Source organism: Grampus griseus (assembly GCF_964374135.1).
Source record: "Grampus griseus genome assembly, chromosome: 17".
NCBI classification, from domain to species: domain Eukaryota; kingdom Metazoa; phylum Chordata; class Mammalia; order Artiodactyla; family Delphinidae; genus Grampus; species Grampus griseus.
The window spans coordinates 62734192-62748238 of NC_139011.1; the positions used below are offsets into that span (position 1 = coordinate 62734192).

A 14047-nucleotide genomic window follows, 5' to 3' on the forward strand; every position below is an offset into this window, starting at 1 on the left:
TGCTGGGCCAGGGCTCAATTCAAGGCATTCAACCTCCGTCCATAAAAATCTTCTCAGATGGTTTTGTTCAGTCAGTTAAGATGGTCCCTAATAGCATCTACATGATTTCCACATTTTTATCTCAAGTCCCACCTCTCCACTGACCATTAAACTCAACTGAGGATGACATGGCATCGCAAGATAAGCTTGGCCAAAAAGAAACGCCTGATTTCATGGCCACCTTCTCCTTTCTGTTTCTCCTCCTGTCTCAACGAATGCTTCAACTATCCACCAACGTGCTTGAGTAAAAATCTAAGATCCTTATCCTTCACCCTTCACATTAAAGCTATCAGAAAACTATCAGCAATACCATCTAAACATACCCTGAAACTACCCACTTCTCTCCATCTTTACCACTGTCACCCTGGTCTCAGTCACTATCATCTCTCACTCAGAAGATACCAGTGGCTTCCTAACTATCTCTCTGCTTTCAGCTGTGACCCTCCTGCAGCTCACTCTCCATAACATAGAGTAATTTTATGAAATAGGAAATATGACCGGGTCAATCCCTTGCCAAGAATTTTCCAGTGACCTTCCGTTTCACTCAAAATAAAATCCAAATTTCTCTTCACCAATGACCCAAAAGGAATTCTCGCCCCTGCTTATATGTCTACTTCATTTTCTAACACTTTCCTCATTTCTAAATAAAATTCAGCCACCCTAGCCTTCTTTGTGGTCCCTGAAGACTCCTACCTCATTCCTGACTTAAAGACCTTTTGCCCAGTATTCCTTCTGCTTAGATCTCTGGAGCTTTGTTTAGCTGACTCCTTCTCGTCATTCAGCTCTCAGCTCAAAAGCCACTAACTCAGAGAGGTCTTCCGCAACTGTTTAACATGTTAGCTCCACCTTTATCATTCTCTATCATCTCACTTTGCTTATTTTCATTAGCTTGTTGAACTTTTTACACACTAATGTATGCTTCAGCACCAAAAAACAGTGCCTGGCACAAAAATGCTCAATCAGTAGTTGTTGAATTAAATGTTTTTCTAATCACAAATTTATCAATGAGAATAACAAATTGTTTTAATCAATTATAAATGCCTTTCTGTAACTTCTTGAAATTATGAAGACAACAAATACTTAGAAAAATAAGGAAAGGGTTATTAAGCATACTTACCATAATACCTTCACCAGACAAGTCATTACCACTTAAATTTTCACATTTTCTTCCAATGAACTAAATGTTTTATGTTATATATATATTTTATATATATATATGACATAATAACATATAAAACGAGCATAGATTTATGCTAGTTTCATAAACTTTAATTCAATTAGTCAAAATCATCAAAAATACGAGAATTTAAATTTTAAATCATGTACAGTTACGTGGTTGTATAAATTCCTAAAAGAAGTGTGTGAAAGAACAAAGCTGAACGAGAGCAAAGAATGTTCTTGAACTAAACGTCACTCTTAATTGTGATTATAAATGATTATAAATGACCACGTTTGCTTTTAATGAAGGCATTCAGTAAAGGTAACTACAGAAACAATTAAGCTAAGAAATTGCATTTTCCTACTGACCATAATTAGAAGTTTGGGATATGTTCCCTAACTAAACTACCTCTTCTAAAACTAAGTTAAAACTTTTGGTTAGAAGAGAGTTAAGGCTGCAGAGCCCACCTGGCCCAGAGGAGGTGGTTCATTCTTCCTTGAACCATCCTAGGCTCACTATGATGCCACCCAAACTATTTTATCAGACCTCCACTGTGGCCTCCATATCTCAAAATTCAAGGGTCCTCATTTTACTTGATCTTTGTAAGCAACATTTAACAGAGTTGATAATCCTTTCTGCCTTTCTTCGCTTGGCTTTCAGGACATGTTGCTTCCCTGGTTTTTTTCCTGGTCCTCCATTCCCTTTCCTGCAGCTCCTCTCCTTCCCTACGTCTACACTGTAAAGTATGTCGAGGGCTCACTTCTTGAACATTTCTTCTTTCTGTCCTCATTCCCTTGATGATCTCATCTCTTCTACTGCCTTTAAATACCATCTAAATTCTGATGAATCCTAACTGTATGGTCCAGATTAGACTATATATATCTAATTGCAAACATGACAAATTCACTTGGATATTTAAGGGAAATCTTAAATTTAATCTATCCAAAATTGAGCTCCAGCTTTCTCTACCAAAAGCTGGTCTATCCACATCCTTTCCTGTCTTAAAAAATGGTAACTCCAATACTTCCAGTTCCTCAGGCAATATCTGTACAGCCACACCCCACATCCAAAATCTGTCTGTGTTACCTCCAAGATGGAATAAAATCCCAACAACACATTCCATGATGGTGCAACTGGTACTTAATGAACAGGAACTGGGCCACTGACCTGTTCTGCTAAAGTTCTCACCTTCTCTTGTTTTTAGGGGGGGTGGGAGAATAGACTGGAGGTGAGGGCAGACCACGTGGAGAAACAGCAAGCACCTTTATCCTGGGAAGCAAGGAGGCAGAGTTTGCTTCCACCTCCTCTCATCTCTTGGAATTGGGTTGACAAAATGGGTATCAGTAACCTGCTGATTTCTAGAATCTCTGTAACCTCTGTAATCTCTGTCAGTACAAGCTGAAAGTTCCCCATCGATATTTAAACCAGAATGGAAACTGCCACCAGTTTTCAAAAACCACAGCCAGGGCTTGGGTGGGTTTAGATCTTGCACCAGATGCAGTAACTCCCAGCCTATTGGCTGCCTGGCTGGCCAAGTCAATTGCACTGGTCTTGCAACAAGGCTTCCTTGAATTTATCAATATTGATGTCATGACTACAAAGGAGTTTCAGTGTGGATTCACACCATGCCACTTCTCTTCACCTTCAAGGCTACCATCCCACTCCTAGCCACCATCAGTTGCTGGAATGATTGTTGCAATAGCCTCGAATCCCTGCTCACACCATTGCCCCACCTCCCACCACTTTAAAGTCTGTTCTCAACAAACCAAATAGATTCTGAGTAAGTATAAGTAAGACCGTGATATTCCTCTGTTCAAATGGCTCAAATGGCTTGTCACTCAGACTCAGAGTGAGTCTTTAAAATGACTACAGTGATGTGTATCTGTTCTCCTCAGATAAAGCTCTGACCTCATTTTCTGCATTACTTCCACACTCACTCTGTGTCAGCCACAAGGGCCCCCTGGCTGAGTTGGGATATGAGGATCTTTACACCTATTCCAGGAAAGGAAGAATGTTTGTTATGTTTACTGCTGGGTCCTAGACAGTGCCTGGCATTTGATAAATTCCTAATACCTGCTGAATGAAGGAATAAGCAACAATAACAATTTTAAAATTTTGTGACACTTTTCTGGCTCTGGGTGTTCCACTCTCCTAATGAAACTGCTTGTCGTCTCTTGCCTTTCTAAGATCCTAGGTTTCCTGCTTACATTTAATGAGGAATCTTAATCTCCCAGAACTCCAGGGTAGTAGAACTGAGCTACAATGTCACTACTAAATTCAGTAGAACTGAGCTACAATGTCACTCTCTTCCTATAGGTACTGCCATCTACAGTGGAACTTCCAAAAAGGAAACTACATTAAAGTCTCAATGTCTTTAAAAAAACAAACAAACAAAAAAACAAACAACTATGTATCAAATTAAGGTTTTGAAAACTTTTCAATTCAGTAGAGGAATAAACAAAACATAGCTTTATTGTATCTAAACAACATTAGTGAAGTAAACAGCATTAGTGAAGTAAAATAAAAACACTTTAAGAAAATTAAATGTTATTTTAAATATAGAATAAACTTTAAATAAGAATAACATTCTTTGAAGCAAGAAAGATATTTCATGTACCTCTAAGTGCATATGGATTATACTGTACGTCATTAAGAGATGCAAATATTTAACTTTTGAAAGCTACCAGACAAGTGCCAGTATACAGAGAGAAGAATCATTGTTTTAGGAATCAAGAGTTGCAATAAAACCTTCCTGATAGTGAATTCCTGCCACTTTTAGCAAGATGAGAAATGTGTAGACGCTGAGCTTTGGTAAATAAGTTATGATGCCATCATTTCATTCTCTGCATTTATTCTGGATATACGTCATTGGTGGCAAATAATGTCAGAAAATGTGAAGTTATGAGAGTTGTTTTGTGAGAGCAACTCACAAGCTAAAAATCACTTTTTCAGGCTTGGATTCATGCTACAGAAAGTCAGAAATAGGGCAGAACTCAGACTAGCATCACCCTGTTCAGCAAACTAGGTTATCCCCTGTCCAGTTTCTGGAATTATCTGCTGCACTGAAGCACAGAAGAAAAATATCTGGATTTCCAGTGTTAAGCATGACCATATAAAGAATATATGTGACAACTGGAACTAAGCCATTGTTTGCATCAATATGTACCATGGACTGCAAGTACCACTGGCTATTTGGCTTGGAGCCTCTGGTTGCCCAGCAAAAGGATAAATATCCAGATATATTTTGTTCTTCATTTGGAAAAATGCTGTGCAGAGTTTCTGCCCCTAGTCTCACCATATGTGAAGTGAGAGCAAGCAGGCACAGAGCAGAGTATCTGTTAACGGGGGGATGGTGGTGGTGGGACGAACTGGGAGATTGAGATTGACATATATACACTAATATGTATAAAATAGACAACTAATAAGAACCTGCTGTATAAAAAATAAATAAAATTAAAATTAAAAAACAGTTCTCTAAAAGACATGGAAATAGTTATAATAGTGGAAAATGGCTTATATAATTAGCATGATATAATGACACATGTCATTTTTAGGTAACGTGTCCTTATGTTGCTAAAATACATTCTAGACTTAGGTACGCTTTCTATCACAGTGAGCTATTTTGGATTTTAGCCAATCAATAAGTTTTAGAGGCTCTATTAAAAATTTGTTAGAAGGGGTAAATACTCATTAATTTAATTATGTAATTAAATGATTATTTAAATTAATTTAAATTAATTTATTATTTAAATTCCAGAGCATTTGAGTATTATCTCAGCAGCTCTATATTACAGGACGATTTTTAGTATAGCATGAATATTTAAAAAAAAAATCCTGGATTATTTATCCCTTCATCTCTGGTATTTCCAGTTTCCATGTCACTATCTCTGGTGTTGGTGATATCCTACTTTCCAGAACTTTTATTATTTTAATTCCCCTTTCTCACCTGTCTTTCATATTTATCTCATATATAATCTTACCTATTCTTCCATCCCTCCCTTTATTCAACACATATTTACTATCACTCAGCAATGTTCAGTCAACAAATATTTACTGAGTACGTCTTTGCATCAGGCACAGGATTATAAATATAAGCAGGGTACATCCTTACCCTTCTAGGAATTCAGTCTTGGAAAGGGAAATAGACACGTATATATCGAATTGCAACAAAATTTCAATACTATAAATAGGCTTGAATAAAATCCTTTAGGAGCACAGAAGGAGTGGGGCAGGGGAATGAGCGCATCAGAGGAAGCTTTACAGAAAGACAGAGTCTGAGCGCACTCTTGAATTTGTCAGGAGGAGACAGGATGCACAGGCATTCCGGGCACAGAGGAAACTGAACTAGCAAAGAGGCACAGAGGCATGAGGAACACCACCATCTCTAAGAACAGTGTATATTTTAAGTGTGAACACAGATTCAAAGATACGCAAAGGAGTTGAGGCTATGGGGCATACTGGGCTAGACCTTTTGTAAGTTATTCAAGGTGGGCTTCAGCTTGCGAGCAGCCAGAAGTTCACAGAAGCTTTGGGCAGCTGAGTGACCACCAGAGATTTGTCTGAGGGAAAAGACAGACTGAATAACAGAGAGGAAGGCGGACTAAAGTAGAAATAAAGTAGGACTAGACGGTACAGTCCATTGCAGGGGAAGCTGCGGTACCCATCACGGGGACGGTGGAGGAGGGTGAGACCGCGAGCATCCGTTAGGATGAAACAGAAGACGTGGATTCAAAAGACATTTCTGAGACAGAATCTAGAGAATCTGGCAAGTAACTGTGTATTTATGTTTGTGCGTGAATTTTACGTGGAAGTGGGTAGGGGCAATGAGAGCAAGGCAGCAGCTGAGGATGTGCCCAGTTTTCTTTTTGTTTGTTTGTCTTCTGTTTAGAGAGGACTAAGCCGATGTCCATGACATCCAGGGAGAAAAGTAGGACCGTGGGCAAGGATGGAACAAAAGCAGCTCATTTGCTTTTTAGAAATCTTAAACTTGAAGTAACTGGGGAGTCAAATTACATGGAGAGGACCCAGTGGGCAGTAGGAAATAGGAAAACAATGCTCAAAGAGGACAGTTGGATGGAGTGTCAACTACAGAGCCGTCAATATACGGATGGTATTTAAAGTCAAAGGAGTAGATAAAGTCCTGTAGGAAGGGAGAAGGCCGAAAGTAAAACCGTTGGGGCCGAAAGTAAAGTTTTAAGAGATGAACAGCAAACAAGAATATGCTGAAGAAATAACCAGAAAAATAAAAGAACCAAGTGATGGGGTCAAAACCCATGGAAAGCAAAGGCTTGAAGAAAACTAAGAGTGTGCTCCACAGGGTCAAATCTCTTACCTCATTGCAGCCTGTGGGTTTTATATTCCTACATCGATTTTACCGATGAGAAAAGCAATGCCCAAAATGATTGCTGACCGTCAGACTTCGCATACCAGTAAGCAGCAGAGACAACACGAGAACCTAGGTCCAGCGCCAGTGTTTTTTCCTCAAAAATCCATTGCCTCTTCAGTAACAGCTTCATTTGATGACCTAAAAGCCCCAGTTTTCAATGTATCCTAAGTTAAATGCTGGTAATCTCTCTCCTTAAGTTCACTGGTTTCTATCATTAACAACTCGTTTCTCCCCTTCCTGATTCTGCCACAGGGCTTTGCTTCCATCAACCTATTCTGCTTCTAGTTTCCTACAACCAGCCTGCCACTTACTCCATGTGTGTTGGTTCCTCTTCTTCTAACTGAGAAATGGCCTCCACTCTTGGCCACAATTTGTGGTCCTGATCACCTTCCAGGAACAACATAAACCTCATCTTCCCCACTGATTAACTCTCTCGCTTAGGAATATTCCTAAATTATTCTCCATTATTCTGTGCTCCCCTGGCATTATTCATACATGTGAACAAAGAACTCTGTGTCCTTGCTCACTTGAAAATTTTCAAATATGTCTATTCTTTCTTCTCAATCAGCCTATAAGCTCTTCAAGGGAAGAGGTGACCTTGCAGAAGCCATTTTTAACCCTATTAAATGAGCATTAGAGTACGGGTAGCATTGTGATGTTAATAAACGTGGATGTGACTTGGCTGCCGGAGTTCAAGCACAAAGAGTACACTAAAATAAGCACCAAATGTAAATAAGGTAACTGGCTATGCAAATTTTTAACATAATATGACACATAGAGTGTAAGTGGCCAAAAGTGGTGGCACTTATCATAGGGCATTGCAGATTTTATAGGAAGTGGCTCTTTAGTTAGTTTTTAATTTTGTTTTATCAAAATAAATACACTTTAAACAACTATTTGAACAAATTTTGTTTTCACGGGTTGATCTACATCTGTACTTCCATTATTAATATGTAAGATATAAACCAACAGTATTTCAAATAAAACAGTATTGTTCATTTAGACTTTCCCATAAATATGTTTTCTAGAAAATGTGTTCCAGTACTACCACTGGGAAATAAACTCCTCTGCAGCCCAGTTATTGGCCAGGACATAGTTCCAGTACTAACAGTATCTAAGGGCAACACAACATAAACCCTGGCTGGTTTCTGAATCTACATTTCAAGGACAGAATGAAACCAGTGAAACTAAAAAGAAACTCATATAAACATCTTAGACCAGACATCATACAATAGGCAGTTATTTTCTTTGGAAGTCAGACATGAAAACAAATCACAGAATGTTCTTTCATTATTCCCATATTACTTAAAACACACACAAATATTCTCAGATTTCTTTTTGCGGGTTTAAACTCTCAAGTTCTTCCTTATTTTAAATAAAAAGCAACTGAATACCTATCCACATGGAATAAGCATACAGTGGCCTACTTGGAAAAGCTCCATAACTGGCTCTCTCTGTTTGAAAGCTCACAGATGAAGAAGTCATAGAATTTTGTACTTTGAACAAACACTTTAAAATACACAAAAATCAGAAATGTGAGACATTAGAGATGTCATATCGTGCACAGAATTTTGAAAAGAGCGAACAAGTTCGTCAGATATTCTATTTAAACAGTATAAGGAGACATAAAATTGGTTATATGTCTTAGTAACATGTACTGGGACCTTGTAATTGCAATACGCCTGATAATGAGCTAAACTTTACACAGGTCATCTCATTCCTCACATAATCCTCACAACAACCCTCTGAGGTGAGTGCATGTGCTAGACATGAAGAAACTGAAGTAGAGGGAAATTTATAAGTTGCCTACAGTCACCTAGCTAGTATCAGTGCCAGAATTTAAACCCTGATGGCCTGATGTTTGGGTCCTGATTCTTAATCTCTGATGAGTTCTCTTGAGTGCTACCTACTTTCTTTAGGGTAAAATATTTTGCTAGAAAAAGTTAAAATAATATAATGAAATATTCTGTAATGGGTAATGTTACCTTAGAATTTCCATGTTTCATGAAAGTTACCTAAATAGAGAATACCTATCAAAACTAATGTAAGTGCAAAAATAAAAGTAAAAACCATAATGTGTTCAAATTAACTGTACCCTGCAATGTGTCCAAAGGAGAAATGTTAGCACCACTGTTCCTTAAGTTTCCGGTCACCAATGATTATTATCAGCCTTTGCTAGTGCATTCCTAATTCATGCAAGTAGTATAGATTTTTGAATATTTTTCTGCATATTTAGGGTATGAAGTATGCTAATATTAATGAGTTATAGTCTTACAAGAGTAATAACTAATAGTCTTTAAAAAGTAATTTTGTTTCCCCAACTTGCTAATTTACTCTGAGTGAATATAAGGTTATTATGGATAAGTCACATATTTTTATTTAATCCTTCACCCAGGCTTATTTTCACACGTCAAAGTTCACAAACAAATCCAGAAGAAGAAAAAAAAGCCATTGCCAAAGTATTCCTTAACAAAAAGCAACCACAGAAATGTACACTTTACAATATGTCATTTACATACTTCTAAGAAACAATGGACCATTAGAAATGATATAGTTTGCAAGGCAGAAATAGAGATACAGATGGAGAGAACAAACGTATGGACACCAAAGGGGGTAAATTAGGGGGTGGTGTGGTGGTGGTGTGATGAACTGGGAGATTGGGATTGATATATATACACTAATATGTATAAAATGGATAATTAATAACAACCTGCTGTATAAAAAAATAATAAAATAAAATTCAAAAAAATGTAGGGAAAAAAGGTAATATGGGGGCATTAGACAGTTAATAAAAATACTCTTTTCTAGAAAAAAAAAGAAATGACATATATCTATATCTATCTACCTATCTATCCATATATGTATATCAGCCATCTGGAAAGCATCTTCAAATTACTGATCCTTGATTTTTTTCAGATCCACCATTCATAAGAAGATTCCATCGGTTAGGAATTAGGAAACAATTATTCTAAGTCACTTAAAAGCAAATACACCAACCATCAGCACTTTCAGGATAGGAATCTTTCTCCTAAGAGTAGAATTTAAAGTACTTAGTAGGAACATTAGACCTAAAGGTATTTACTTCTACTCTGAAATTCAAAGAGCTCTTAGAATGAAAGGAGCACTAATAAAAGAGTATGCGGAAGAAGAGACTCTTGAAGAAAATCTTTTTTTTTTTTTGAAATTTTATAGAGGACGAATAGTAAAAGGTTAAATACTAGCATGATGGAATTTAACCATGGAAGCTAAAAGCATTATTAAACATTTCTATGTACATACCATTTGAAAATTTTTCTTACCATATACTCCATATTAGAGGCTGCTGGATACACCTGACTTCGTAACTTATTATGAAGGTCCAGGATACTCTGCATGTCATTGTCCGTGATGGCCCTTTTCCCTCTTTGCTTTGCCATCCACCACTCACCATCCTCATCCATGTACTTTTCCAAAAGTTTGTCCAATAAAGTGGCATTAGGAACCACCATGGCTGGAATTGCTCTGGCCATGAATAGCACTGTGGTTACTCTGAGCCACTCCCGCGCAGTACACTTCATAATGAATGATCTCAGGATGTCCCCGGGAAAAGCTCCAAGAAAGGTTCTTCCACTCCGTCTGGCTATAAGGACATGCAGTGTAATTAGGGTGAAAATCCCAGCAGATATTAATTTTCTAATAACAAAACTAATCCAACAGTTACAAAGGGATGGAGCCAGTTTGATTTGTTTATACAATGCCAGCAAATGGACATGCACTTTTTGAAATAAATTTTCTCCCATCCATTTTTCCTCCAGAGGACTTTTCACAATTGTTTCCACAAAATAGACAGCAACATTTTCCAAGATAATGTGCATGACGCCAAAAATAAATGGCAAAAGTAACCGAGAGGAGCCAAAGCTTGAAAATAATTTCTGAATTACAAAGCTTTAAATGGCTAGATATTACATACAGCCTGCAAAGGGTATGATGTCCCTAGAATGTTTTATCAATCAATCCAGAGCTTCACGTTTCTCTCTCTGTTTTAAGGTATTATCTCAAGTGTCCCATCTCTGGTTCAGAATGTCAACGAAATTATGAAATTGAGGGTGAATGTTGTAAAGAGGTACAAACTGTTATTCACACATATATCCATGGGTACTTCTAGAGGGACCCCTGAATTAATGCGAGTGAATAGTTACGGTCGCTGGGGGAAGTCTCTTCTTATACAGCCACAGGTCAAGAAGAAAATCTTTATTTCCTAGAAAGTGTGTGCCTAACCTGTGGTCCGCACCCGATAAAGCCAACAGTTACGCGGGCAGCTTCACAGCCTCTCCTCCCACCCGCCGCAGGCGCGCACTGTTCACTTAACCTAAACCAAAGGGCGCGACGGGAGGAGGTGAAACTCACAAACTCAGAAGGAGCTCCCACAAATCTCCACCGTGGCTGCTTTCCGAGCAGCCCACCCACCCTCAGTGACCGACCATTCTCTGCACGTTGATTTTTTATTTTTTTTAAGTAGAGTTTAAGAAGCCAAAAGTAGATTGGAGAAGGCGGTGCGGTTTTAGAAATGCCCTTACCTCTCCAGCGTGAAGTTCCCTACGAGAGCTGAGCCGAACAAGACGGCCGGCTTCCCGCAGCCCGCACGCACGACTGCACATAGACAGCCCGGTTCGGGCAGGACCCGGGCACGGCGCGTCCTCGGGCGACAGGGGCGCTGCCTGCAGGGGGACGTGGGCCCTGGCCTCCGCGGCTCCTCCCTGGACCTGGAAGGAGGAGCAGGCAAAAAGTGCTCCAAAGTTAAGAGCCCGAGGCTGGGGCGGAACAGCGGCTGCCCGGTTAGCTCTCCAGGGTGGGCGCCCGAGCTTCTCGGAGCCTTATCAGTCGGCGCGAGGGGCGGGGACCGGGGCCGGGCTGGGCGGCGAAGGCTGGAGAAGACCTCGCTCCCTCGCTCGGTGCAGCCGCCCCGCGCAGAGCCAGGCGCCGAGCGCTTCCGCCGCTTCCTCGAGCTCCCGGGCATTTATTGCGGTCCTAGCGCGCGCGCACGTGACGTGAGCTCCCCCTCCTCGCCCACCCCACCTCTGCCCGGCCCTGGACGGGGGCCCGCGGCGGGAGCGACGAGAGGCCGCCCTGCTTCTCCCCACGCCCCTCACCCCTCGGCCCAGCGAAGCCGGGACACTTGGCCTTTGTGCGTGTGCTTTGGGCTTCAGGGACCCGGGCGTGGAAGGTCTGGACCCTGTGGGAGGCGTATGCAAGCAGGCCCCCAAGTCCTTCCGCCCCTCACAGCTCCCCTGCTTTCAGAGGTCCTTCTCCTAGTTCCTTCCTGACTCGATGCTAAAATGGCTCTAACAACCCTTACAGAAAAGGAGCTGCCCCCTAGAGGGCCTGCGGAGAGGGTGGAGGTGGGGTTAACACGTTGGGTTTTGGAGATTTAGAAGGAGAACTGGGGCGGGAAGAGGGGACTGGGGAGAAGGTAGCCTGGGGAGCAGAAGTCTTTTCCTTTTATTTTCTCCAGGGCATCACTTCCATTATCAAGACCCATTGTCTAGAATTGGGAAGTTGTTCTTTTTGGCTCCGTTAAAACCTTGATGATGATGACCAAATGGGGAAGAGGTTTCATAGAATGGTGGGTGATCTGTGACTCAGGATTACCTGACAGTTGAGAGCTCCACTTCATGCATAAAATGCGTTGCATTCGGGTCCTAAGGTGACCACAGAACTTTTTTTTTCCCTAATGATGTAATCATTTATGGAGTTGATATGAAGGGTAGCCTCAGTTAATTTATCAGCGCTACCTTGACAGGAATTCAAAATCCAAACCTAGAACTGATAGTGAACTGAGTCAGTTTCGCTGTTGTTCATGCTATACTTGGAAGTAGGAAAATTACTCATTTTAAATTCACAAAGGCTCACCCTAATTAATGTGGTGCTCTTCTACAGGTATGTTTTTTATTAAGCATTTATTTAATTTACTTACCTTTGCTTCCCTTCTGTAGTGAGCCATGAACTCAATTTCTTTTTCTCTAAATGCTAGCGTCTATGGCCTATGGTCAAAGAAAGTAAAACATTCTGATAGTAATTCCCAAATCATCCCAAGTTGCAACCTGTCTCTTTCCACACCACCCGTTTACACTTTATCAGATCAAAAAATTCAAATCTAAGCCCCTGGTGAATGTGAGACCTTCCTTCATCTCACAATACAGAAAAGAGACAAAAGGGAAACATGACCTATCAGAAGGGCACAGAAAGTGAAGTTTTGGTGCACGTACCACTTTCATAGAAGGTGTAATTTTGCAATTTTGTAGCAGCTTAAGCACAAAAAATGACTGACATTTGCACTTTTCAGAGTTACTTATAACTCTCATGCATTGGTTTTCCTTCCTGGAAACTGATGGAAGACCCCAAAGTATGTGGTAAAAGAACTGTCATTTGTCACATCGGATGAAGAACACGTTTATATACTGAAATTTTAATGTGGTATTGAAAAGTATACTGAGTATCAAATAAAAAACAGTTAAAAGTAATAACATTACTTGTAACATGTTCAAAGAGAATTTAAGTTGTGAAGAAGGGAATTGAGATGCTAAGAAATGAAAAATGCACTGACTCTTGAATGTTTCTATCATAAACCTTTCCACACAATATACAAATCAGACACCTAAAGGCTTACATTAAAGAAAATTAGATTTGGTTTTAAGGTTTTAATTCCAAAACTTTCTCCAGGTAAGGAAAAAAAAAAAGTTTGTATTCCTTGTCTCAGTGTTTCTGTCGGCTTCCAATTTGGTACTGCAGGTCATATTTTTATATAAAAGAATTAAACATTCACAATATTAACACTTCAATAATACATCGTGTCATGTCTGATTTAATATATATGCTGAAAATGTCATCTTCAAGAGTAATCAAACACAATATCCTGGTATACTCATAGATGATAGTGTTCACTTTTTAATTTGTTGTTGAGAAATCTGTGTGTAGACAGAAGAAAATGTCACAGAATTCATGTAAAAGGGGCACTCTGGTTTGTGGCTAAGGCTGTTACTTATAAAGCCACAGTTGCTTTTAGCATTACTACTTTCTTGTGGCAGACACTGTTGGTTGCCTAACTCAAAACCAGACTCCCACCCCCTTTCTTCCAAGCCCATAGCCTCCAATTTACTGGGGGTGTTTGCCCTCTCACATCCTCTCAAACTGGCATCCTTAGGAGGTGAATGTTGATTGGTCAAAGGCAATCATCACACTCCATCTATGCTACCAGTAATTGACTTAACATGGGCTTGCCTTGCAACCTTGGCTACTGAAAAAAAGGAAGAAATCTGCTTGGGGGTGAAGAGAAGGTTGGCAAGGTTTTCTTTTGTGATAAAAAGATGCAAAAAGAGGAAATGTCCCTTCAGGCACTGATGTATCAGTTTGTGAAATTGAAAGATGCACCTGTTGTTGTGCAAAGAGGGACAAGCCTAAGACAGACTTATCACCTTGGCTGAGCA

The 14047-nt window shown here is 39.8% G+C and overlaps 1 protein-coding gene across 1 annotated transcript in view; it reads right to left on the minus strand.

The window, feature by feature from the left end:
• CRISPLD1 (cysteine rich secretory protein LCCL domain containing 1) overlaps window positions 1–11212 on the minus strand; it is a 43511-nt gene extending 32299 nt beyond the window's left edge. Inside the window, exons 1-2 of the mRNA XM_082674466.1 lie at window positions 11141–11212; window positions 9884–10203 (exon numbers count right to left, since the gene is read on the minus strand). Coding sequence (XP_082530592.1) covers window positions 9884–10141 — 258 coding nt within the window. The 5' untranslated portion in view covers window positions 10142–10203; window positions 11141–11212. The remainder of the gene's footprint in view (window positions 1–9883; window positions 10204–11140) is intronic.
• Window positions 11213–14047: the final 2835 nt, after the last annotated feature.